This window comes from Myotis lucifugus, unplaced genomic scaffold, assembly GCF_000147115.1.
Source record: "Myotis lucifugus unplaced genomic scaffold, Myoluc2.0 scaffold_0, whole genome shotgun sequence".
Lineage (NCBI taxonomy): Eukaryota > Metazoa > Chordata > Mammalia > Chiroptera > Vespertilionidae > Myotis > Myotis lucifugus.
In genome coordinates, this window is record NW_005871048.1 from 30,509,848 (window position 1) to 30,536,987 (window position 27,140).

At 35.2% G+C, this 27,140-nt stretch overlaps 1 protein-coding gene across 2 annotated transcripts in view; it reads left to right on the forward strand.

The window, feature by feature from the left end:
* TMEM161B (transmembrane protein 161B) overlaps positions 1-27,140 on the forward strand; it is a 59,899-nt gene that overhangs the window by 28,130 nt on the left and 4,629 nt on the right. The window contains exons 4-9 of one of the 2 annotated variants that reach the window (XM_006081231.3): positions 2,804-2,901; positions 7,596-7,752; positions 19,042-19,193; positions 19,718-19,778; positions 20,211-20,351; positions 22,887-23,000. In XM_006081231.3, the coding sequence (XP_006081293.1) occupies positions 2,804-2,901; positions 7,596-7,752; positions 19,042-19,193; positions 19,718-19,778; positions 20,211-20,351; positions 22,887-23,000 (723 nt within the window). The remainder of the gene's footprint in view (positions 1-2,803; positions 2,902-7,595; positions 7,753-19,041; positions 19,194-19,717; positions 19,779-20,210; positions 20,352-22,886; positions 23,001-27,140) is intronic. The other variant, XM_023750082.1, reaches the window with a different exon arrangement.

Sequence of the window (27,140 nt, forward strand, 5' to 3'; positions counted from 1 at the left end):
AATATTTGACACAGTTTATCTAAGTACATTTTTGTACTTTGGTTAAAGTAACATTTACTAATTACACCATAAACAGTTGACAAGTTTGAGCTCAAAATCCATGATCTAAAATAATATTGACTCACCCTCTAAGAAAACCCCTTTTGTGATCATCCAATATATAAGCACAAAAATGATTATTTTACTTAAGCATAGTCAGCTATATTCTTCTCTGTGTTTCAGTAATGAAAACAAGTAGCCATCATATTAAAATTCAGTGTGGGATTGATGGGAAGACCCATAATCCATGTCTTTATAAGTCATTTAAAGATACCAGTTAGTTTGGATTCCTTCCCACCTTTTATTACCACTCATTATGATGATATTGGGCAAATTCATATGCTTTTGACTTCTGTTTCCTCATTTTTTACATCAAAGGGGTAGACATAATAACTTTTTAGGTGCCATTCAGCTGCTGAATATTATTTTGATGTTTAAAGTTTATAAAGAAAACGCTTAACCTAAACATTACTGAATGGACCACAGCAGCCTCATCTGTGAAATGGAAGGACCAAACTAATTTTGAAGGATCCTTTCAGCTTTAAAATTTTATGTCTCTATTTAAATAGCATTCTCAAAGAAAGTGTTTGTTAATTAGCCTTTCTGAATGGGCCTTAGTTTTAGATTCCTCAGTTGGGGATGGGGAGGACTTCTTACGACTTGAAACTATTATTCTAATGTTATAAAATGTCAGTGAGAACGAACTGTCACCAAATTTAAAAATTATTTTTTATTGTTTTAAATATATCTTTATTGATTTTAGAGAGAGAGAGGAAGGGAGAGGGATAGAGAAAGATACATTGATTGGCTGCCTCCTGCATGCCCCCCACCAGGGATTGAGCCCACAACCCCGGGCATGTGCACTAACCAGGAATCAAATTGGGGACCTTTTGGTTCATAGGTTGATAGTCAACCACTGAGCACACCAGCCAGGCTAAAAATTCTGTAAACATTAATGATTATTTTGCTTGTAATTGGAAATTTGAAAAAAATGTCTTTTCTGATCTCACTACTATTCTCTTTTTCACTTATAATTACAAACCTTGAAGCTCATTAGAAGATTAAGTGTAACCCTCCTTCTCTGAATTTCAATAGTTATTTTTTAAAAAAATATTCCTGCTTAATATTATAATTGCCAAAGAATTTTTAAACAGTTTAACTTAATCTACACAATCCTGAATATATGTTATTATTATTTTTTTAATATATTTTATTGATTTTTTACAGAGAGGAAGGGAGAGGGACAGAGAGTCAGAAACATCGATGAGAGAGAAGCATCAATCAGCTGCCTCCTGCACGCCCCCCACTGGGGATGTGCCTGCAACTAAGGTACATGCCCTTGACAGGAATCGAACCTGAGACCCTTCAGTCCCCAGGCCGACGCTCTATCCAGTGAGCCAAACCAGTCAGGGCTATATGTTATTATTTTAATTTATATTTTACCTATGAGTAAGTTGTTGATCAGAGAGGTTAAATGAATTGAGCAAGTTCCCATAATCCTACTAAGAGTCAGGATTTTAATCCAGGTTTTTTTAGTTTCTGCATTTCTTTTTTTTTTTTTTTTAATTCTTTATTGTTGAAAGTATTACATATGTCCCCTTTCACCCCATTGTCATCTCCCAGCCTGCCCCCATTCCACCTCTACCTATTCATAGCTACCATGTCCAACATTTGTAAAATTTAGTTATGTAATATAGTATTTGTTTTACAAACATTTAATTCTTATTGTATGCTTTATAATCAATAATTTTATTATTTTTACAGTAGTTTTTGTATGTTGAAATGCTTTACATTTACAAAAAAGTACACTAGCCGTAACCGGTTTGGCTCAGTGGATAGAGCGTCGGCCTGGGGACTGAAAGGTCCCAGGTTCGATTCCAGTCAAGGGCATGTACCTTGGTTGCGGGCACATCCCCAGTAGGGGGTGTGCAGGAGGCAGTTGATCGATGTTTCTCTCTCATCCATGTTTCTAACTCTCTATTCCTCTCCCTTCCTCTCTGTAAAAAATCAATAAAATATATTTTTAAAAAAGTACTCTAAATGACATTTTGTTCCTGGCAGCAATAATTATTTGACTTACTGACATGAATTAATATTTTTACTGAGATTTTCCTAGTTTATACTTATTTGAGAATAAATGCAAAATTGTTTCTTGGTATTGTAATTAGTGTTACTGAAACTTAGTTTATTATTTTTAATATATATCTTTAAAAATTAAATTTGTGTGCACCTGAAGATTTCTGTGGTTTCCTCCTTTTGTGATTCTTAGTAAAAGCATCTGAGTTGGCCTTTCATGTTTCTCGTGCACATAAGTCTTAATATATTTCTTTTGCTCTGACATGTTTATAGCTACAGATCTGCTTATATGTATGTGTGTGTATACATGTTTAATTACAATGAGAAATGCATTTTGTCTTCACTTGCTTTTCCTTTGTCCCTAAAAAAGATGTTAGGTTGTCTTTAAATCTCCAGGAGACTGTAGGAGAAATGGGGTGAAATGCTAAACTAGCAATTAAGATTTTATTTCCATCACTAATCTGTCTTTTCCTGACAATCTGTATTCACATAATAATTTACATTCATAGTTTATAGTCCCCCTTTTAAAAACTTCTTTTGAGTACCTTACCTCCATTTTGATGAGTTATTAAAAGTTCTGCTTCTTTTTCACTGAAATTTCAAACTGCATTTGTAATTGGTTTGATACAAAACTTGGATAACAATGTAGGTAACTTGTTTTCTTATTTCACTTGTCTGATTTTTATAGGAAATATAATGGTCACATTGAAAGTAAACCACTAACCATTCCAAAGGATATTGACCTCCATCTAGAAACAAAGTCAGTTACAGAAGTGGATACCTTTGGTAAGGGAAATCTTGGGCAAAGTATTCTGTAAATCTCAGTTTTATATTATGCTAGTAAAAGTACCTTTATCTGTTGTGGCTAGACTTTTTGTATGTTTTTCTAATCACTAAGTTAATTATTCAGAATATGAAATCTTTCTCAGAACTTAGAAGCTCAAAATGACTTCATTTGAATTGAATTTCTCTTTTCACCTAACTTATAGTAAGCATTATTTTTTCCCATTTTTTAGCAGAGGCTGACTTATACAAGTTTGTTACACATTTTTTGTTCATGCTGAGATCAGTGTTCATTATTTCGAATTCTAGACTTTTTGCCATCTATCCTAGTCTGTTTCTTATAATGTGGCTTGCAAAAATGCATTTGTAGCCCTCGCCAATTTGGCTCAGTGGATACAGCGTTGGCCTGCGGACTAAAGGGTCCCACGTTCATTCCAGCTGAGGGCACATGCCTGGGTTGCGGGCTCGATCCCCAGTGTGGGGCGTGCAGGAGGCAACCAATTCTCTCTCATCATTGATGTTTCTATCTCTCTCTCCCTCTCTCCCTCTCTGAAATCAATAAAAAAAAATATTAAATACATTTGTACATTTGTATTGAATTACCTATATTTGCAGTAATTCAACTTTATGCTCACATTTAGTAGAAAAGAAAGTGATTTTAGAATAATAAACTGGATTAGGAATAGAACATTTTACTTCTTCAAGATTTACTTTTTACCCATTGGGTATCTCTGAATAAGTCATTCAGTTTTTTCCTGTGTATGTCAAGTGTTTACCCTACATAATAAAAGCCTAATACGCAAATTGTTTAACCGGGAATTCGACCTCTTGCTATGACATGAGCTGACCACCAGGGGGCGGCACGGAACGTGGCAGGTGTGGGTGACGTGGCGCTGGCAGGGGGCGGCAGTGGAGGCATTGCTGGCCCCGATGGGCCCCAACTAGAGCAGGACCAGGGCGGGATGGTGGAGCAGATGAGGGGGCAGCGCCAGGCCAAGGCGGGGTGCCAGGCAGGCTGCATGATCTGGGGCCCAATCCCCGCAGGCCACCCCGAGAGACCCCACCCGTGCACAAATTCGTGCATCTGGCCTCTAGTAATTATATAATAACCATAGTGATAATAAATTTAAAATGAAAATATTTCAGTCCTAGAAGAGAAAGTCATCTAATGTGATATTCAGAACACTGGTTTTCAAACCTGACTGTACCTCAGAATCACTTGAGCAGCTCTTTAAAAATAAAGAATTCTCATATCTACTGTTGGAGATGCAGTAAATATAAAGTGGATCCTGGGAATTTGTATTTTTTTAAAATGTTCAAAGTGGTTCTGATTTTTGAGTAGGTTTGAGAAGTAGTGGTTTATATTACGTGAGGAGTTAAAATAATGTGTTTGGGGTTTTTTTTTAAATATACTTTTTATTGATTTCAGAGAGGAAGGGAGACGGAGAAAGAGAAAAATGAATGATGAGAATGAGTCATTGATCTGCTGCCTTCTGTACACCCCCTACTGGGGATCGAGCCTGCAACCCAGGCATGTGCTCTGACCAGGAATTAAACTGTGACCTCCTGGTTCATTGGTCAGTGCTCAACCACTGAGCAATACCAGCTGGGCAACCTGTGTTTTAAAAAATAATAATTTTGGTAGTGTTGAATAAAAGTATCATTAAGTAATAATTAGGCCCTGCTTCTTGTGTTAAATCTTGCCATCCCAGAAAAACCTTCAAATTCATCTAGCATCTATGAAATTTAGAATTATTTTGTGATTTAAAGTGGCTTCAATATATTTGAAAGTTGATTCTACATCTACAAAGATTTTATGTCTATATGTGGAAAGGATGTCCTAGGACCCAAAAATGTCAATGAGAAATAATTTAAGTCAATTGTCTAGTAGCATTAAGACTGGTTATGTCATCCTTTTTTCTTTTATACTGTTTTTCATTCATAATTTAAAACATTTAAAAGCACTTTGGCTTCTTTTATTAATTGTCACATTAGTTTTACTATCCTGTGTGTACCCTTACTTATATAAAATGTTCACACACATGTATAAATGCAAGAATATATATGCATATCTCGGTTTCTAGTATAGACTTCATCACTTTTACCAATAACTAACATTTATCAAATAACTATCAGCTAATTAGCTTTAATAACAGCTTAAAATTCCATATTTATCAGCCATTGTTATAAGTGCTTTACCTGTATTAACTCATCTTCACATTCTGTGAGGTACATAACTTACCAAAGTTTAAAAAACAACAGCCATCATTAGATAGAGGTTTAATAACTTGGCCAGGATTACGCACTGAATGTGGCAGAAGCAGTCAGCGAGAACTAGGCTATTAATGAACTTAAAAATTGAAATTAGGGTAATGTGGCTTCAGCACACAGATTAATCAATGGTTTGTTTACTTGTACAGTTTCGAGAACTAATTGCAAATATTACTAGTTTAACAACTGGCCACAAAATATCAAGAGCATTTCACTTCATCAAAATAACGGGGAGATGTTTTATTTATGTTTATATTAATGTATTTATTTGTGAATGCATGTTTGTGTGTGTAGGTAAAAAGTAGAGAGTTTTTTACCTGAACTTTAGGTACTCAGGAGCTTAATGGAAATTACTGGACTTGATAAACTCTTAAATTTTCTCTCTATTTCAGTATCATATGAAAAGGTGAGGTATATAATTATATTATTGATACAAAAAGAAGAATATAATACTTGGATTAAATATATAGCAAAGAATATGTATAATTTGTACTTTTGCTGAATGTATATCTTATTGATGCCTGAATATCTTAAAAGTATCTCTCAATTAGTATTATATATTCATTGTAAGTTCCTCTTAAGGAGCATAAGAACATTTGAATGTCACTTGGCTGTTTGCTGTTAAGTTCCCTGGAGGTAACCTTATGTGCGTGTGGGCAGGCATGGAGAATTAGAAGACTTCAGTTGTTGTTAATAAAAATTAACAACAGATAACTGTCTATCTGTTTCATCCATTTCCCTGTCCTTCTTCCAGAAAGTAATTCAGAAGGCTTCACTGGGTGATTTTAGAGAGGGAAAGAGTGTAGGAATCCTGCAACCACTTTAGGGTAAATTTTTTCTACTGATGTTCAGAAGCTAGACATCACACCAAAAAAACCTAAAGCAATTAAAGTAACTTGAACCAAATAAAAAATTTACTCAATCATAAAAGGATTTGGAATTTTTGCTATTACCTCACAGAGATGATGTAAGTTTGGTTAGTTTGTCTTTGATATTTTAAGTAAGTCTTACTTTGAGTGCTATTTTTAAAATACTTTTTCTATAAAAGTGTGATTTTAAAATAGCCTCAGACATTACATTTTATCACTAAAAATTTTCCAAAGCAATGTAGGTCGTTTTATTATGTGCCAGTGAGAACATACAAACTAATGTATATGCATGTGATTTACTTCCACATTTTTAGGAGGCCTTCTATAAAATGATGTTGATATTTTGGACTATATATACTCTGGCAGAAGTAAACCAGAATATCTGAAATGAAAAGGAAGAGGGAATCATAAATACTTTCAGAGAATGCTAATTTTAATGTAAACCCTTAAGAATGGAATAGTTTTGCCCTAACCGGTTTGGCTCAGTGGATAGAGCGTCGGCCTGCAGACTGAAGGGGGTCCCAGGTTCCATTCTGGTCAAGGGCATGTACCTTGGTTGTGGGCACATCTCCAGTAGGGGGTGTGCAGGAGACAGTTGATCAGTGTTTCTCTCTCATTGATGTTTATAACTCTATCCCTCTCCCTTCCTCTCTGTAAAAAAATCAAAAAAATATTTTTTTTTAAAAAAAGAATGGAATAGTTTGTTGAAACGGTGTGGTTTTATGGAAAATTTATAGGCATTTCATCAGCTTTTCTTACAGGAGCAGATAACTTATTAAAAAGTAGATTAATTTATTATTTTAACCTGCAGTAACTCAAAATTACTAATCCTCCATTAATGCAATTAATAACTGTAACATAAAGTTTAGCATTCCTCACAGAAATTAATGTAAGTAAAGCTGTAGTAGTCTATATTAGATTGTATTCTAAAGCAGTGATTTTCAAATAGTGTGCTGCAAGAATTTTTAAAACATGCCATACTTATTTAGTCTGGGGCACTGACCTCTTTTCCCTTAGATTGTCAAATTAAGAAGTAACAACAGCCAATGACAATAGCTGTCCTATGTGAATGAACCAAAATTATTTATATATGTTTTTTTGTCAGTTGAGCAAAAATATATTTTTTTGGTATGCTGCAGAATTTTAGTAATTAGTTTATATGTGCCATGAGATGAAAAAGGTTGAAAATCGCTGTTCTAAAGTATAGATTAGATTCTTTATAAAGAAGTTTGATTTATAACTTCTGTAAAATATAGCTAATCAGCTAAGAAAATACCAACTCATTTTGCAATCATATATTTTTAACAATTTAAATAATTTTTGGTAATCATTTCAGGTTTATTTTAATTATTTCATTTATGTGGTATTAAAATTTAGTTTTGGATACCAAAATTCTTGGTCTCTTTCCTGTATTTTTAGATTCTCATATTTGTAATCCTTACATTGCAAAACACCAAATAGAATAAAGTCTAGTATGTTTATAGTTAATTATAGATAAACCCTTCTAAGCTGTTTATGAAAGTTTAAGTAAAATTTTTTTTAACCTTTATTTTTCAGCGTTGCATTACTTTCCAGAGTATCAGTGGCTGGTGGATTTCACAGTGGCTGCTACAGTTGTGTATCTAGTAACTGAAGTCTACTACACTTTTATGAAGCCCACACAGGAAATGAATATCAGCTTAGTTTGGTGCCTGCTTGTTTTGTCTTTTGCAATGTATCCTTCAAAACATCATTAATATCAACTTACGAATTTGTTTTCCTTTTGTAGCTAACACCATTAGATCTCATCTCTTATTTGAAAAAGAATTTAGATCATTAGAGAAGTTTTCTTTGTTGAAATCCTCTTTATTTAATTGACAAAATTTCAAAGTAGAGGTAAATGTTTAGAAATGAAATTCAAGGAAAGACGCCAGTTGCCTGCCTTTCCGTTCCTGAGTCTCATGTCGAGCCACCTTTACCTCTTTTAGGATTTCTTCCATAAGTTTAAATGTTAAGTGATAATGGTATTTCTTTAATTTTAGATATTATTGCACCTTTCTCCTTTTTTTCCTTTCCTTCTGTTTCCAGAAAGTAAACAGACTTTTTTTGTTTTTTTGTTAAATCAGTGGTCGGTTTTAGTTACACCTATGAAAATATTTATAGCTAAGCATTATATTACCTCCTAGACTGGTTGTCTAAGACTGGTTTTCTTATATGTGTGTTTATGTTTTCGTTTTTATATATTTTGTAATTTTCTGGGAGATTTTCTCAACCTTCCCAGTGCTATAGTTGAGTTTTTAATTTCTGCTATAATTTTTAATTTTCAAGAGCTTTTTTTTTATTTCTCCTCCTCCCACTTTATAGAATCCTATTTGTTTTATGATTACATTGTCTTGTGTCTATTTGAGATACTGATAGATTTTGTAAAGATTTTCTTTATGCCAAGTATCTTTTCCCTCTAAGTTGTTCTTGTTTGGTTTGGTTGCTGTCTTTCATGTTAAAACAGTGGTTCTCAACCTGTGGGTCGCGACCCCTTTGGGGGTCGAACGACCCTTTCACGGGGGTCGCCTAAGACCGTCGGAAAACACATATATAATTACATATTGTTTTTGTGATTAATCACTATGCTTTAATTATGTTTAATTTGTAACAGTGAAAATACATCCTGCATATCAGATACTTACATTACGATTCATAACAGTAGCAAAATTATAGTTATGAAGTAGCAACAAAAATAATTTTATGGTTGGGGGTCACCACAACATGAGGAACTGTATTAAAGGGTCGTGGCATTAGGAAGGTTGAGAACCACTGTGTTAAAGACTTCTTAGAGAGATCTGGTGACATTTGCCTGTTTAAGTGTGAGGCACTAAAAGACTGAATGGAAGCTCTGAGCACATGTGAAGCAATTTGTTGAATCATCTGGATTGGCCGGAGATCCTCACCAAAGCATAAATCTCCAGACTTCTTTCAGGCAAGGAAATCTTAACTGGTTACATTTTTGAAAGTAACTACGTTTAGTAGCGCTTTTTTCCTAATACCACCACCAACACACACATTCATTCACACTTTTACCCCGATCTGATCACTTCCTCATCCTTTCTGGGAGTTCTGCAGTAAAATCAGAGTGCATCTTGGCTTTCTGATTAAGTTTCCTCATTCTGTCTCATCATTTACCACTTATCTGCCAGCTTTCTAGATTCCAAAATTTTACTGCTTTGTTTCGTTCATTCACTGTATTGATGTATTTAAAAACAGAAACATTCTTTTACCATCACTTTGGTGTGGATTGGGGAGAGGACAAAAGTAAGCAGATATGATTAGTCTGCTATTTTTATCCATAGCTTTATATTGTCTCTTTGGTGAGATTCTCTGTTTTCTGGGGGCGGGGGGTTTGGGTTTATTTAGAAACTCGTTAGTCAGATGTTTGATTTCTTTGAATGATTCTTTAATTTTCTTATCTCCCCTTTTATTTTATATTATATTTTTTGTTTTTCTCTGAATTTTCTCTTTTAATCCTTCTGTTGAAATTTTTGTGTCAACTCTTACTTTTTAAATTATTGGGACCTTTTTCTTTGAATGTTCCATTTCCATAGCACTCATGTGTCATGGATGTGTAATATCTTTTTACTTCTAAGGATATTAATATATTTTACATTTAATTTGAGCCTTGCATTGTTTGTTTTTAGTCCCCCTCTCTCTGTTTTAATCACATTTATGTTAAAGACTAGAGGCCTGGTGCACGAAAATCGTGCATGGGTGTGGGAGGGTCCCTCAGCTCAGCCTGCACCCTCTTGCAATCCGGGACCCCTTGGGGGATATCTAAACTGGCAGTCAGACATCCCTCTCACAATCTGGGACTGCTGTCTCCTAACCGCTTGCCTGCCTGCCTGCCTCATCACCCCTAACCACTCGCCTGCCTGTCTCATCACCCCTAACCACTCGCCTGCCTGCCTGCCTGATCTTCCCTAACCACTCTGCCTGATTGCTCCTAACTGCTCGCCTGCCTGCCTGATGGCCCCTAACCACCTCTGCCTGCCTGCCTGCCTGATTGCCCCTAATCACTCGCCTGTCTGCCTGATCGCCCCTAACCACTCTGTCCACCTGCCTGATCGCCCTTAACCGCCTCTGCCTTGGCCCCCATCACTGCAGCTTCATCTGGAAGTCATTCGGCTGTCCGGTCTAATTAGCATATTACGCTTTTATTATTATAGATTGTTCTCAAATGGCTCATGATCTTTGAGTATCTTTATATTCAAGAGGGTAGTATGAAAATATTGGAAGTTTTTTGTAAGTGGCGGAGCTTATTGATTGGTGGGACTTTTATTGGATCAGTTGGAGACCTGGTAGCACTCTTTTTTCTTAACAGTTTTTTTCTTTATTGGTTTTGGGCGGGGGGGGGGGGGGGATTGATTTGTTTTTTCACTTAGTTATGCATTCATCAGTTGACTCTTGTATGTGCCCTGACCAGGGATCAAACCAGCAACCTTGGCTCTAACCAGCTGAACTACCCAGCCAGGGCCTGGCAGCATTCTTGGGAGGAACTGCTAAATATCAGTGTCTGCAGGTTGTTGAGCATATCATTTTCTCCAGAAAAGATTTGTGCATTTTCTCATCTTTGGGGGAATGTCTGACAGCCAGTGTTGTAGGAGCTGATTGGGAAGGAGACTTAGAGCGGGGGTCCTCAAACTTTTTAAACAGGGGGCCAGTTCGCTGTCCCTCAGACCATTGGAGGGCCGGACTATAGTTTAAAAAAAAACTATGAACAAATTCCTATGCACATTGCACATATCTTATTTTGAAGTAAAAAAACAAAACTGGAACAAATACATATTTGTATTTGCATGTGGCCTGCGGGCCGTAATTTGAGGACCGCTGACATAGAGACTCAGAATTCAGTGTGCAGGCAGTAATCTAAATGTGAGTCTGTGTACTACCCTCCCTTGTTTTCAGCTCTTCATTGTAACCCCAAGTTCTGTCTAATACTCCCAAGCCCAATCTTTTCTGGTTTAACATTAGTTATTCCAGATTGTGCCAGAGTTGGGGAAGGGCCATCATCTAAACCAGTGGTCGGCAAACTCATTAGTCAACAGAGCCAAATATCAACAGTACTTCAAAATAGACTCGCCCAGGCCGAAAACCGACTTCTGCGCATGGGCCACGAAGTTTCAATTGCACTGTACGTGCGTCCGCACGTGGTATTTTGTGGAAGAGCCACATTCAAGGGGCCAAAGAGCCGCATGTGGCTCGCGAGCCGCAGTTTGCCAACCACAGATCTAAACTATATGACTAGGCAAGAGAAAAGATCTGGGAAGTCCAATTCAGCCAATCATTCTGTTTTCATTCATTCTGCTACCCTGCCTTCAGAGGTACCTGCTGTCTCCAATTCCTGATTTCCCAGATATATAATTGAATGAATTGTCTTTTTACTAGGTTCCTCCTTATTGTAGATCCAGCACAGCAAAGAAAGCTGAAACCTAAAAAAGTTATTGTCTATATACTTAGTGTCTTCTAAATTTTGTTGAAATCTCTTTTCTCTTGTCACCTTTTTTACAATTCTTTGCTTTTGGGGATTTTTACTCTCCTTCCTATATGGTTCATTTAGTTAGAATTTGGGAATAAGCAGTGTAAATGTATGTCTTACATCTTTTATATTCAACCAGAGACTGTTAACCTGATTTTAAAGCTGTAAGTGGATTTTATTTAAATTATATGATATGATTTGACATTCAACACCACTGTTCTATTTCTCTCTTGACTCTTTTGGATTGATTTAGGTATAATTTAGAACAAAAGAGCCAGAGCAAAACCTTAAGAGTCAACATCTTCACAAGTATATATTGTTTTGGGTAGAAATACTGATTAAGTTGTTGTCAGTTGTGCTAATTTCAAGAGCAAGTTAAAAGTGGAGCATTTAAAATATTACTATTTAATTCTATAGTATTATATATGTGAAAATAGCATTTAGTCGGATGATGTTTACATAGAAATGCATATTCTTGATACTTCCTTTTATTTAATGTATATACAGCCCTTAATACCTACTTACCAAGAAATTAGAAAAATATACTTAATTGGTTACTCCAGTTATTGTTTATGGGAATATCATCTTTCATTTCACTCAGTAATGCCTAATGTGAGAGCAAAGGTCCCACACAATCTTCAGTACTGAACTGGCTCTGCTTAGTTTTAAGTAGTGCACTTGTGAAAGCCACCAAACAATAGCATCCCTGCCAGAATCTAGTAGCTGCCTGTCTCTCCACCCCAGAGAAGACAGAAAAGGCTGAAGGGCTTTAGAATCCAGGCTATTTTCTGCTAACTTTGACCCTACACAAAGGGGATAGGGAAGTAGGAAAGTAGAATCATGTCTATGCTTGGGTATGTGATTTTTCTTCGAACCTGTACCATGTGAGAGAATGACCTGTGTCTTCCATGGCATGCAGGAAATCAGAATCAAATGCCAGATATCCAGATTAACACCGAAGAGGAGTCTGTTTATAGCCTATCTTTCATCTTAGTTATACCATATCTGGTAAGCCTTTCATAGCCCATGAACACAGTCTAGCTGCAGTGACCCCTGTCTAGCTCCTCTTTACTTTCTTGTAGTACGTGCCTACTTATTAGTCAAACACATGTCTCCATTGATTACATAGGACAATAGCTCCACTTAATTGCAGTTACAGATACATCAGTTGATTCAGAAATTCTCTACACAATGTCCTTTGTTAAAGTGGTCCCCAAATTAGACATATATAACTTAAATAATTGGCTCACTTAAAAGTGATGGAGAAAATATTTTTATTTCCATGGTTATCCAGGCCCCCCCCCCCCATTTGTTGTATTTGACATACTTATATATGACAACAATTAAAATTTTTACAAAACCTTGAAATCTCTAAAATTATGAGAATGACTTTTTTAAAGGTATAACCCTAAAATCTTGAACCTTGGAACATGAAACAGAGCACCTATTGTCATCAGTTCTGCTTTTTGCTTCAACTGAGTTGTACATGCATCTTAGCTGTCACACTGCTTCCAGTCTTCTAAATCCAAACAAATATTCTCCTACCTATTTGTAATTCTAACCATCTATTTGACCAAGTCTTTGTGTTCCAATTCCATTTATGCCAAGTTACGAGGTGTGGGAAGGTAAAGAAAGCCTTACCGTGAGGATGGAGCATTGTAATAATTATCTTTTTAGGAAGATGGCCCATGAAGTCTTAGACATTGGAGGAATGCTGCTGATATTATAATGTGAATCATATTTTTTATTTATAAATAAAGGAAAAATAAAAAGGTAAAAGTGGTTTTTGAAGAAAACAGATTTTGTGGAAGTAAAACTTCTAAAAATTAAAATACTCTACAATCAGTTTTTTAAAAGAACTTTCTCTTATGAATAAGCTGTATCACAGAATAATATTGAATCAATTACGTGAATTTGAGTGAGAAGAAAGCTATTCTACAAAGTGATAAAGCTTCTCAGTAGTCCTATTATATTTGGTTAAAGGACTGGATCATTAGTCACATTTCCACAGCGCTAGTATTTTACAATGTGGATGGTTTAATGTACAAAGCCCTATTATATATGTTTTTAAGGGTGTGTTTTAAAATTTTAATTTCTCTTGGTTTCCAGACATTTATACAAAGCACAAAGTTGTGAATGATTTAAAATGAAATAAATTCTAAGGTTATCTGTGTTAAATATGCAATTTTGTATGTAGATTTGTAAACTAAAGGTCTGTAATTTAAATGTTCTATTTGTTTGCTGTAGGAAATAGACAACAGCAAACTTAAGTCACTTTTTCTAAATTCCTTAAAATATTCTAAATTACTGTATTCTTACTTTACAAAAATAGTCTGTCTTAGATTAAAAAGAAAAACACACTAAACCCCGAAGTGAACTGCATAAGATAGCAAGGTCTCTAGTGAGAAAGAAGCAGAGTCAAAGCTATTGAATCTGAGCCAAGGTTCTTGTCTTGAAAATTTGTATATAGCATGTTGTGTCAAAGCTTTGTTTCTTCTATAAACTTTTAGAGATCTGTGACATTAATGCTGCCAAATTAATTCACCTTCCAGATCAGAAACCTAGCATTATATAGGGAACTTACTTGGGAGATAGGGCTATATTTCTGTTTATTAGTTTATAATTGAGTATGACTTTTTATTTTAGCTTGTAAATTATCATTTTCCTTCAGAATCTGAAAGTTGAAGAATAACTTTTGTTGTTGTGCTTTATTTTAATCCAGGAGATTAGATAATAGGTTTTTTGTTTGCTTGCTTCTTTGCTTCCTTGCTTCCTTTTATTTTTAAAGAAAGCCTGTGTATTGCCCTTTTTAAAATCTTTAGCTATTATTTCCTTCCATAGTCAGGCTAGGTTGAGGCTGGCTGGCTATAAGCTTCTTGAGGGATGAGTTTTACATATGCATAGTACTTTTTAGTTTATCTATGAGAGAATTTTAGGTTTTTCTTTTTAACTAATTTTCTTTTTAACTAAAATATACTAATTAAACCTTTATCTCAAATATGAAAAAATATTTCAGTTAAAAATTATCCAAGTTGGTTGTTTTGTTTCATTTTTTAACATTGGAAGACAGTTTAAAGGATTTTACTTGCCAGGTCATAGGATCAATGTACTTATTGTTAGTTTTCAGTGTATACACTATAGCAGATTCTTGGTATAGTTTCTAGGTTTCTTTGCAGTGAAAATGCATAGTATGTTTTTTTGGGTATTTTAGTTGCCTTTTCTTATGGAAAAATAGATGTGGGAGGTTTAACCATTTGAATGGGAAAATGGTGTTTTTTTATTGTTAGGTAGCAAAAACAAGATTTTTTTTTTAACAGTGCAGAAAACTTTTAATTTACATGAAAGTTTACATGAAAGTTTAGTTACATAACTTAGTTGAATTGAAACAATAAGATAATATAAATTTTGAGAAACTTCTGTAAATTTCTGTGTTTATTCCTTAGACTATCTGTTTGATTTGTCTATTGGCAACAAAATATTTTTTAGAATATGATCTTGCTTGATCCTTTTCCTTCTCAAAAAAGCATTGATAAAATATCTTGAATAATTTCAAAATATTAAGGTACAGAAGACTTTTTTTTTAAATCCTCAAGGATGTTTTTCCATTGATTTTTTAGAGAGGGGAAGACACAGGGAAAAACAGAGAAATATTGATGTGAGAGAAACACATCGATTGGTTGCCTCCTGCATGTGCCCCTACCAGGGCCTGGGCCTGGGAGGAGCCTGCAACCAAGGTACGTGCCTATGACCAGAATAGCAGCCAGGGACCTTTGGTTTGCAGGCTGAAGCTCTATCCACTGAGCCAAACCAGCTAGGGCAGAAGACATTTTCTTAATACAAGAATTGGGTCTTTACAGCAATGTGAACACAAATTAAGTTAAAACATATTAGTAGCTTTGTAAGTATATTTTATTTGTTATCCTAGATTTGAGAGAAATTTGCCATTTTAGAACTAAAGTTAAGCCTTTTGATCATTTGAAAGCTCTTATTTCCACCTTGAAGATAAATATATTTAAAATACTTCCTACTGAGTAATCTTTTTAACTATCCATGGTTTCTTTTCCATTGTAGTTTTTGTATTTGCATGTAGAAATTATGACCAAATTCCAATTGCAAAAAAAGTTGATATTAAATTAGAACTTTAAAAATATCATACATATAGCAGAAAAAAATTTATCTTACCCCTAACATTCTATTTACTTTAAGGATTGAGATTTTATAATATAAAGCAAAATAAGTTAGCACTTAAGTAGGCAGTACATTCAACTAGGGCTGAAGGGTTATTAATAAGGGGATAAATTATTAAATAAAAAGAAAATAACTATTTGTATATGTAATTTTGAATATCTATAATAATAAAAGCATAATATGCTAATTAGACCAGACAGCCGAATGACGTTCCGGATAAAGCCGGGGCTGCGAGGGCCAAGGCAAGCCACTGCGTCTGTGAGGGCTGAGCCCCTTGCATGAATTTTGTGCATCGGACCTCTAGTTTACTAATATAATATTCTTTATGAAAGTCTACAGAATGATCTATGAAAATAATAGAGGGATAAAGATGGGGGGAGGTTACTCATAGTGAAGGTGCTTGCCCATTATTCCCACTAAGACAAAAATAGATAAATGCCATGATTTTACCTAGTAAATGTTTTTTATTATACATTATCTGTAAATATAGAAGGCTTATTTTGGTATATTATCCAATATTATTTACATGATCAGGTTGTATTTATGTATAAAATGGAAAAATAAGTCTAATTTACATGGCAATTGTGGACAATTTATGAAGAAACATTCAAAGGAAATAAGTCTTAGAGAAATTTTATTTTGAAATCCATTTCTATAGTATTTCAGATGTAGTTTATTTTTCTGTGTGAATAACTTGCTGCTAATAAGCATATTTATAATATTAGAGCAGAACAAGATTTTGTTTTCTTATTTCAGAACAATTTGTTATAATTAGAAAAATTTGATAGATAAATAGCTCAACAAGAAACTTTGCTGCTATCTTAGCTAATACAGGATGTCTTTACAATATCTTGCTCTCTCTCATCTTATGGCACCCCTATAATTCGGATGTTGGTATGCTTTAAGTTGTCCTAGAGGCTCCTTACAATATCTTCATATTTTCGTATTCTTTTTTCCTTTTGCTTTTCCAGTTGGGTGTTTTTGCTTCTTCGTATTTCAAATCTTTAACTTGATTCTTGGGATCCTCTAGTCTGCTTTTGGAGCTCTGTATATTATTCTTTATTTCAGTCAGTGTATGCTTAATTTCTAATTGGTCCTTTTTCATATCCTTGAGGGTCTCACTATATTTCTCGGAGGTTTATAGAAGATTCTTTTTTTTTTTTTTTAATATATTTTATTGATTTTTTACAGAGTGGAAGGGAGAGAGATAGAGAGTCAGAAACATCGACGAGAGAGAAACATCGATCAGCTGCCTCCTGCACATCTCCCACTGGGGATGTGCCCGCAACCCAGGTACATGCCCTTGACCGGAATCGAACCTGGGACCTTTCAGTCCGCAGGCCGACGCTCTATCCACCGAGCCAAACCGGTTTTGGCTATAGAAGATTCTTGAGTAACCTTATAACCGTGGTTTTGAACTCTATATCCAGTCGTTTGCTTTCCTCCATTTCTTTCATTTGTGACCTGTTTCTTTGTCTCTGCATTTTGGCTGCTTCCCTGTGTTGATAGAGTGACTTTGTGTGCTAGGTGTCCTATAGGGCCCAGTGGCTCAGCCTCCCTAATTACCTGAGGTGGACACTTGGTGCACCCCTTTGTGGGCTGTGTGCACAGTCTTGTTGTAGTTAAGCCTTGATTGCTGTTGGTATCACTGGGAGGAATTGACCTCAGGCCAATTGGCTGTGAGGACCAGTTGTGTCTACAATGGGAGAACTTCTGTGCTGGAGACACCCTTATGGGGCAGGACTTGCTTCAGTGGGGTTTTGGTGCTCACTGAGTCTGCCCAGGTTTTTAGGCAGAGAAAGGCCAGGCCATTCATATGCAAAAGCCTCTGCACACAGCTTGGGTGGGGTTGTAAATTGGGTGGGGCAGGGTCTCAGGGAATCACCAGTTCAGAGGAAACCACAATGGCTGCCAGTCTGCTCTGCCTTGGAGAGGTCCCGGGGTCTGTGTTCCGCAGCCCCGTGCAGGAACAATGACCGCTGCAAGCACCTCTGCGAGAAAGCCTCCCTCATGTTACTGCCCGATGCCAGACAGTCCAGTTTCTCTCAGTATGAGTCTGGATCCCCAAATTCTCGCCCGGTGCTGGAGTTCAGAGCAGTGGGGAGCTTGTTTCTCCCTCCCGATTGAAAAAGACAACAGCGTACCCAGCTGCCAGCCCCTTTCGCCCGCCTCCTTACCTCCACACTTCCACACCTCTGCACCTCCTACTGGACTCTGCGCTTTTCTCTTTCCTTCTAGTTGTAGAATTTCCACTCAGCCAGCCTTTCTGTGGTTCTGAATGATACTCGTTTTGTCGTTTAGTTGTAGTTTTAATGTGGTTGTGCATGGCAGCAAGTCCAGGTGTTTACCTATGCTGCCATCTTGGTGGTCTCGACAGATTTTTTTTTAAATCTATAAAAGTAGTAATAGCTGGCTAATGTGGGGATGAAATGAGTTAATTGGTAATGCCTAGCACTTAGCAAGTACTACATGACTGTTGTCATTATTTTCCATGCTCGACATACAGTGGTATCTAAAAAATGCTTTCTATATTTTTTTTGCCAAGCATCTTATTTGGTTTGGTGGGTTTATGCCTTCAAGGAGAACAATTTGTTATAATAGAAATCTGGGTTCTAGTTTGGATCACCCATTAATCTGATCTTGACCAGTTAGTGAGAGGGAGTTCATATAAAATGAAAATGTTTTAATATTTTTAATTGAACCTTTAACTGTTTTTGAGTATTCAACTGGAATTTGTTTTTTTTAATGATACTGTGAAATGGTGAATCAGATACTTAGTTTTTGTATCACAGCTTACCAACAGGTATTAGAAATTCTTAGATTTTGAGTTATTGGATGATTTACAGTTGATTCCTATGACTTGTGTTTGTGTGTTCAATCTAAATCTAAACTGTTTAATAAATGTGCCCAATTAAAGATAGTTCCCTAATATAACCTCTACCTTGGCTTTTCATGTCACTGAGAACCTATGTCATAAAATTACTATACTAATCTCCTAGTAAAATTTGAATCAGACTAACTAGAAAGACATTCTCTTCCTAATTGCAACTTAATCTGTGTATGTGCATTTAAATGTTACGGATTTCACTTAGATTTGCTTCATTTCTTTATGTCCTATATCTTAGAAGACTGTTCACATTTTCATTGTGTTTTTTTTTTTCATTTCCTTCCAAAGAGCACCTCGTAGATAAGCATGTTGTAGAATCAAAATAAATGTAATCAAATTTTATTGGAATTCAAGTTCTGTAAAGATGGTTGTGTCTGACTCCCACAAAGTTATTTGTGGTTTTTCCTGAACTTTTCCTTCTGCAGCAAAGTTCTATTTTCATTAACTACACACTATTTTAAAGTAAAAGATGGTGGTGAAAGATCAGTCTGTGTTACCTTTGGATTTTTTTTCTTCGTGAAAGCAATGGCAGTCTTGATTGTAACAGAAAATTATCTGGAATTTGGACTCGAAACAGGTAATTCATACAACTTTAAAAATCAGTTTTGCTTTATCTAGTGTTACTATTTTTTACTTCAATATTCAAGTAAGTTTTACATCAGATAAGTTTTTAAAATTAGGTTAGAGGTGCATATTTTGCAATGTTCTAAATAACCTTTATTGTTATTAAGTAATATCTTCCTTCCTCTTTTGTTTTAGCTAAATTTTTGTTACCTTTCTTCAGACATGCACTCTTTCCCCACTTTTTCCTTATAATTAAATGAGTTTCTGTAATGCTAAAGTTTACTCACATAAACACAGATGCAAATCTTAATGCAAATTTTATGCACACTCATGGAATGTACAAATATCAAAAGGATGTTTTCAAAGACTGTTCCTGCTAGTAACCAAATTTTATTGCATTATGGCATGATAATTAGCACATGAAAGAGCTAAACTAGTCACTTCAAAGTGTAAGATACTCTGTTTTCTAGCATTTTATTTCCAAAGAAAGATTCTGTATTTTACTTCAGTGGTAAGAATAATATTTTTCCCCTACAGGATTTACAAATTTTTCAGACAGTGCGATGCAGTTTCTTGAAAAGCAAGGTTTAGAATCTCAGTAAGTTCTTTTTTTTTTTTTAATTAAGCATCACTTAAATTTTTACATTTTTAGTAGAATAGATTTATTATGAGTGGTTCTTTGTTTGTAACCAGTGAAAGAGTTTTAAGTAGGACTGTCACTTTTAGAAATACTCTTTTAATTTTTACATTTGTATAAAATTAGTATCTTTCACAGAATTTTTACATGTCACATTTCAAATTCTATGTTGAATATGTAGGTTGGATTGTTCAAATGTTGCTAAAGAGATGCCTGATTTCGTTTATAGTTCACTAAATTCTATGGATATTTGGATAAGTGCAGTCCTTTTGTAAAAGTTACTCTTTGTGTATTACTATTAATGTGTTTTTTAAATGATTGATTAGAAGAAAGAAATATTCCTAGAAAGGTAACTATAAAAATTTATCAGATTTTTTAAAATTTTATTTTTAGGGGTCCTGTTTCAAAACTTACTTTCAAATTTTTCCTGGCTATTTTCTGTTCACTCATTGGGGCTTTTTTGACATTTCCTGGATTACGGCTGGCTCAAATGCATCTGGATGCCCTGAATTTGGCAACAGAAAAAATTACACAGTAAGCGGAAAATGTACATAAGCACATGCAGATAAATATATGTTTTCCATCTTATTGAAGGTATATTATTGTAATGAAATCATACATTTTTATATTGAAAATTAATTTGATGTCACACTACTTCCTCTTTCTACTTTAAGCAAGTTTTTTTTTTTATTCACTTCCAAATTTTAAGTCCTGGGTTTAAAAAATATAACATCAATTGCTAAATTGTTTTACCTGTTAGAATGGAAATGTCATTATTTATGTTAACTTTTTATCGCAGGACAATTTTTGATATTGTAATCTCTACAACTGAACTGAGGATCTATGGAATATTTTCTTTGAATTGTATGTAAACAGTGTTATTTAATTTAAAAAAAACATTTACATAAAGTAAAATATGTATACATAAGAGGTGTTTGTACAACTCTTGTTAGAAGGATGCATTGTTTTATTTTTGGGATTGTTAGTACTGTACACTGTTAAATATCATAGACTACTTTTAACTATCAAATTTTATTTTAGTTCTCAAAATGGAGAAATCATATTTGAAAACCTATATATAGTTCAAAGCCCATTTACTATATTCTTTGTGGTTATCGTATATATTTTTTTTGTTGATGCAGATACCTTAGCTGACAGGTTTATAGATCCAGCTCGTATCCACATCCAAATTCCCTCCTCATCTTTTTGTTTTGCAATAGAAGCCTGAGTTGAGAATAGTCTTTTTTGATATATGTATTTATAGTCGTTAAGTTTCTGAATGATCATTTCTTAACATTTCTGCTCTTTAAAAACCCTTACTTTAATGATGCTGATTCTGTAGTGTTTTTATATCAATATCTCTTACCTATGTCATTTCCTTTATTTTAATTTTGACAGTCTTTTTTTTTTTCTTACCTCCATTTTTTTAGATATGTGTATGTGTTCACTTACTCTCACCTACCAATGCACACTGCTTCATCCCACTTTTTCCTCCTCTTTTTTACTCAGTATGTTCTTGGCTACATCCTGCCTTTCTCCCACCATTCCATTTATCTAATGGCTTCTTTTAAAACAAAACCTGGTTCTCCTCCCTTCTCTACACACACACTTTAGGCCACTAACCCCAGTGTTATGATTTAAATAAGCTGAAAGGGTGGGTGGAGGGGAGTCCTTCACCAGCTACTGAAACCGCTGTGGGCTGCTCCTTAATACTAGAGTGTTCCCTAGCAACACTGCATACCTAATACTGCTGCTTTCTTCCCCACACCCGAAGGTTTACCCAGCCTGTGAGATGAGAGAATCACTTTATTAAAACATTAAAAACATTTAGTGGTGTTTTGGGGTGGGGACGGAGGCACATTTTAGTTTCCTTTTAAAACGTGGCTTCTTTTTAAGATTTTTCACTTTAGTGATTTGGAGTCTTATTTTCAGTTTATTGTAGCCCCACATTGTGTTGTAGCACTCTGCCTGATACACGGGTGTGGGCAAGCCCATTTTGTTGAGAGAGTAGCATGACTGGCACAAAGAGCAATGTCCTCTTCACCCCCATGGCCAGGCACTAGTACTCATTTTAGTGCCAGAGCTTGGAACCAGAGTTCCACCTTTCCCTGTCACGTGTTCATGGTTCCCAGCTCTGTGTGTGTGTGTGTGTGTGTGTGTGTGTGTGTTAAACCTTCCAGTGTAGCCCTTCACTGTGGTTGATAATGAAAGTAGTACATGGCAATAAAATAATCTGAAGGATTTCTCTTTTTTTCTAAAATAAGAAAAATCCTTACTAGTCATCTATCTCTGTGGGGTACACGTTTGGGACAACACTTAATGAAGGTATAGCTCATACCTGAAACCTTTTGCTGTATTAAAGTATATTGTCTTGTTAGGAGTAATATAAATTTATTTGATTAGTAAAGGATAGGGAAATTTATTTCATGTATTTTTATAATATCCAAGAAGAAAACTTATAAATTATTTATGATTTTAATAACATAATTAGAACAATATACGTGATCATTATATATTGAAAGCTTCCTGAGTTGTTGCAATAGGTTCCATCTACTGTATGCCTTCTAGTATTATGGATCTTGCTAGTCCCTATATCTTACTTGTAAATAATGAGGCATGTTGTTTTAGCTACACTGAAAAGTATCAAAAGATGACTGCATACTGAAAAATCTTTGAATTCATTGATTATGTAAAGTTAGAGAATCATTTAAGTACCTGTGTATTAAATCAGGGAGATAGGAGGGGTTTTTAATGCTACAATAGAAGTGAACAGATTTAGATTTTAATGCTAGATCTGCCCTTGACATAATAATTGCTATGAGCAAGTCCTTTAACTTTCATGGATCTAAGTGTTCTTATCTGAAAAATTAAGACAATGAAATAGTTTTGCAAGGGTTCAAATCAGTGTTAAATGATCATGATAAATATTAAATAATGGTGATAGTAGCACCTTAAATATATAGAATCCTGTAAATAAGTTTTGCCTTCGTTATGTAAGTCCTAAGTTTCTGTAGTTTATTAGTGTATTTTGTTTCTGGATTTTTATGTTTATTTCTTGCATACTTTCAGAACATTGCTTCATATCAACTTCTTGGCACCTTTACTTATGGTTCTGCTCTGGGTAAAACCAATCACCAAAGACTACATTATGAACCCACCATTGGGTAAAGAAAGTGTCCCTTTGTAAGTATGGGTGTTTGAGGGCTAATTTTTGTTTCATTATATAATAAAAAATGTATACTGTATTAAAAATTTTAAGTAGAATATTAGGACATTTTTTAAAACAATAGAAATGCTAAAAGTGTGTTGTAAAAGTGAAGCTTCAAGTCCTCATTTTACTTTTTGTGATCTTTATTAATAAATGTGGATGATTATTACCCTGCATTAACATTATTTTGAATACTTACAAGTTTTTCTGCTTTTTCAGTTATTGTCCAGTTGTTATCTGATATTTTTCTATTGTCATTGTGCCTGTTTTAAAGATACTTTGTACAATTCTTTTATTGTTTTGATTGTGAAAATTATGGAGGAAAAAATAAGTATAAATGGAAATTCATATATAAAGCCTCCATAGTAGTTATAACATTTTCCATATTTGCTTCACCCTTTTTTTGTTTTGTTTTATGTAGTTTTTCAAGTATATTAGAGGCATAACATTTTTACTCCTACATACTTTAGTGTGTACCTCTAAAAAATAAGGACATTTTCCTGCATATCAGTATCGTCATCGCACTGATCAAAATTTTAAATAATGCCTTGACATTATTATCTAATATTATCTCTCCACTTAGACAGCCATATTTTAACAGAAGATGGTAAGGAAACATAGAAATAATTTACTAAAAGACATTAATAAATGTACTTGATATGTTAACTCATTAGCCTTGTGAAATGATGTTAGAGTAATAGAAAGGTTCATACAGAGCTGGTTTAAACCCCAGTTCTGATCTTCACTAAAACTGTCACTTGAGGGAGATTATTTAACTTCACTGAGCCTCTGTTTCCCCATCTGGAAAATGAAGATAATAGTATCCACCTCACAAAGTTATCATTGGAATTAAATGAAAGAACACATGTAATGCAACCAGCTGGAAATAAGTGCTTAATAAATATTCCCTTCAGTGCTTTACCTCATCAAAATTAAAATAGAAAATTTTGACTAGTCATTGACTCCACAGTGTGCATTTTATGTTATGTATACTTTTAGATCCCGGTACAGATTTGTCTTAGATTATATAATCAGTGATGACCATAAGTTTTTTTATTTTTTTTTATTTTTAGAGAGAGAGAGAAATGTTGATGTGAGAGAGAAACATTGATTAGTTGCCTCCTGTCTGCACCCCGACCTGGGATTGAACCCCCAAACTAGGTATGTGCCCTGACCAGGAATCAAACCTGAAACCTTTTGTTATATGGGACGATATTCCAATCAACAGAGCCCCCCAGCCAGGGCCATAACATTTATTAAAAGTTAATCTTATTGAATTAGGGAAGTACCAATAAAAGAATGTTTTTCCCCCACACAATTAAGCCTTAATGGTAAATTTAACTTCACAGATTCACTAAGTATTTAAAAGTGGGTCTCTCTCTCCTCCTCCTCTTTTTCTTTCCTCTAGCATGCCCGAAACTTTCCCCTTCGAGTTGCTTATGTCTTTCTTTCTCTCAAGGGCCCTTCTTTTGTCTCTGAACTTGTTTCCTAGGCCCATGTAGTCCAGCTGGCTCACTTCTTCCACAGTTCACTTCTACCTTTGTGACTTTCTAAATAATCTTTTGTTTGTATTTGGGGGGTGGTAAAGCATATATCCTAAGAATCCTAGGGCTCTAGACAAAATCTCAGAAAAACTTCTAACTAATGTCTTTGATGTTGAAAGCATTCCCAGTCTTTCTTTGAAGTTTGGTCATAGACGTTGGATTTTGTACTCCTACTAGTGACTCGGTGGACGAATTCGTGCGCACTGAAAGGAAATTAATTAGAAGAAATATTTTAATATTGCTATTCATCCTTTCTTTATAATAGAAGTGTCAACCAAATTCACGATTGACAATGACAGATTGAAACACACAAGTGCGATTGGCACCAGCAAGAGTTTTATACGTATGGCGCATGCGTGAGTCAACTTAGCCTTTTATATATAAAGAATAAACTTGCTTAATTAGACCTGCTTTCTGATTTAGCTAGACTTTTTCCAGCCCAGTGAAGCACCCCAACTGCTCTTTCAGATAATTGTCAGCAACACAGCAGTAAATATCAACACAAAGCACATTATTATTGTAGATCACGCAGGGAGAACAAAGGGTAAAATATTTAACTGTAGCAGTGTTTGACTATACTCTGCGCAGTGAGAAAACCTGAAGTCATTTTTAAGGTCCATCATTTCTTACTTTTCAATCAGTCAACTTTCTAAACTTTCTGTATCTCCGTTTTCCGGCTAATGAAAAGAAAATAGGATTCTATTGAGCCTCCTATCTACCTACTCCAGGACTTCTGTGAGGATCAAATGAGATGAGGCACGTGAAAACACTTCACAAACATTTGGTTAAATTGTAAAATGTTTGCACCTGGCTATAAAACAAGTTGTGTTCCGGGGCTGAAGAAACTCCAAGGAGGCTATTTGCTAGGAGGAGGAAGCTGGGCGTTGCTACGTGACATCATTACCCAGCGCCCGCAGCCACCCTTCTGGGCTGGGCTGGGCTGGGCTGGGCTGTGGGCCGCATTTTGCGCCATGGGGTCTTGGCAGCGTGGGCTGCAATTTGGTGGGCTGTCACAGGGCCTATGTTCCACTTAGGGGAAGCCAAATACTGCTTTGTTGGCACCAGGTCCACGGTGCCGTTTCTTTGTAAATGGCCAGTGTGCCTCATGGCAGCTCCTGCGTTGAACGTCTGCCCCCAGGTGGTCAATTCATGTCATAGCGACCGGTCAGATGGTTGGAGGGACACTTAGCATATTAACCTTTTATATATATAGATTATTATATTCTCTGATTTTATATTTGCCTTAGTTTAATTAGGAAAATAGGAACCCAGCATTCATGATATATCCATCATACACCAGTTATTATGCTAGGTGTTGATAATTTACATATTTTATGTCATTCTTACAGTAATTCTGTGTGTGATTGCTATTCTCATCTCATTTTATAAATGAAGTAATGGACTCAGAAATTAAATAATTTGGCTAAGGTTTATTCAGTCAGATTTGGTATACATAAACACTTAGCACTTACCAACATTCATTTCCCACTTTCACCCTAACTAAACTTTGCGCATGTTAGTAGCAAATACTATGCTTAAAGGAAATGGAGATAAATGATTTTGCCTTGTTTGTATATTAAATTATAGAAAAATTTTGTTTTATATGAAGACCTACTATTGCCTTCCTATATCTTTGTTTTCTTTTTTCCATCCCCATTTCTGATCCATTTCATAAGTAATTCAAAGGTCTTTATTTGTAGTCAGAAGCAAAAATGGTTATAATGCAGTTTCAACCCAGAAATGTATTTAAATCCATCCATGTGTTCTGATTTAGCATCAAAAAAATAAAATGTGGTCATTTGTGCGTGCTCGTGACCTCATAAGAAGAAAACCAAAAGTGAACATAGAACATATACAGTGAAACCTAGAATGACTTCAGGAATTTGGAGAAATGTCTTCTGCCTGTTCTTTACTTATGTATTTTATCCCAGCTCAGACTTCTTCTTGAGATACCCCATTAGATCAACTTCCCAAATCTTTGAGGTTAGTTAAATAATCTGAGTTAGAAGTACTATTGAATGACTGTTATTATAAATCCTGAAGTCATAAACTGAGCAAATTTTTTTTGATTAACTGCTTTATTCTATTCCCTTCATTTCCATTACCTGTCACCCTCAAAGTCTGTCTAATAGCTGTCTTCAGGATGCTATCAGTCAAGCCCCCTTGTTGCGCAGCTCCCGAGAGTGCAGTGTTGTCTATAGGCCCCTTGGAAAGATGCAGGGCTGTGGATGGCCTTGCATCTTCTAGCCACAATACAGGACGGAGAGAAGTAGGTTTACAATTGTGAGTACACAAAACAGAGTCTATTCTTGTTCTATTTATTAAATACTGTATTGTTTTCCACATGAACAACTGTAGACCTACTTTTCCCCCATGCCGTAGATGGGTCATTGACTTAATAGTTCCACAGTCTCCAGTGCTTTCCTGCTTTCTTTTTCCTGGTCTCCAGTTGAAGAGCACCCAACTCCTTTCATTTCACAGTCAATTTTTTTCCATGGAGAAGGATCGATAGAGAAAAGGATCCCAAGTACTACTGTACTTTCTTTCTTTTAGATATCTTTCCTACTTTAC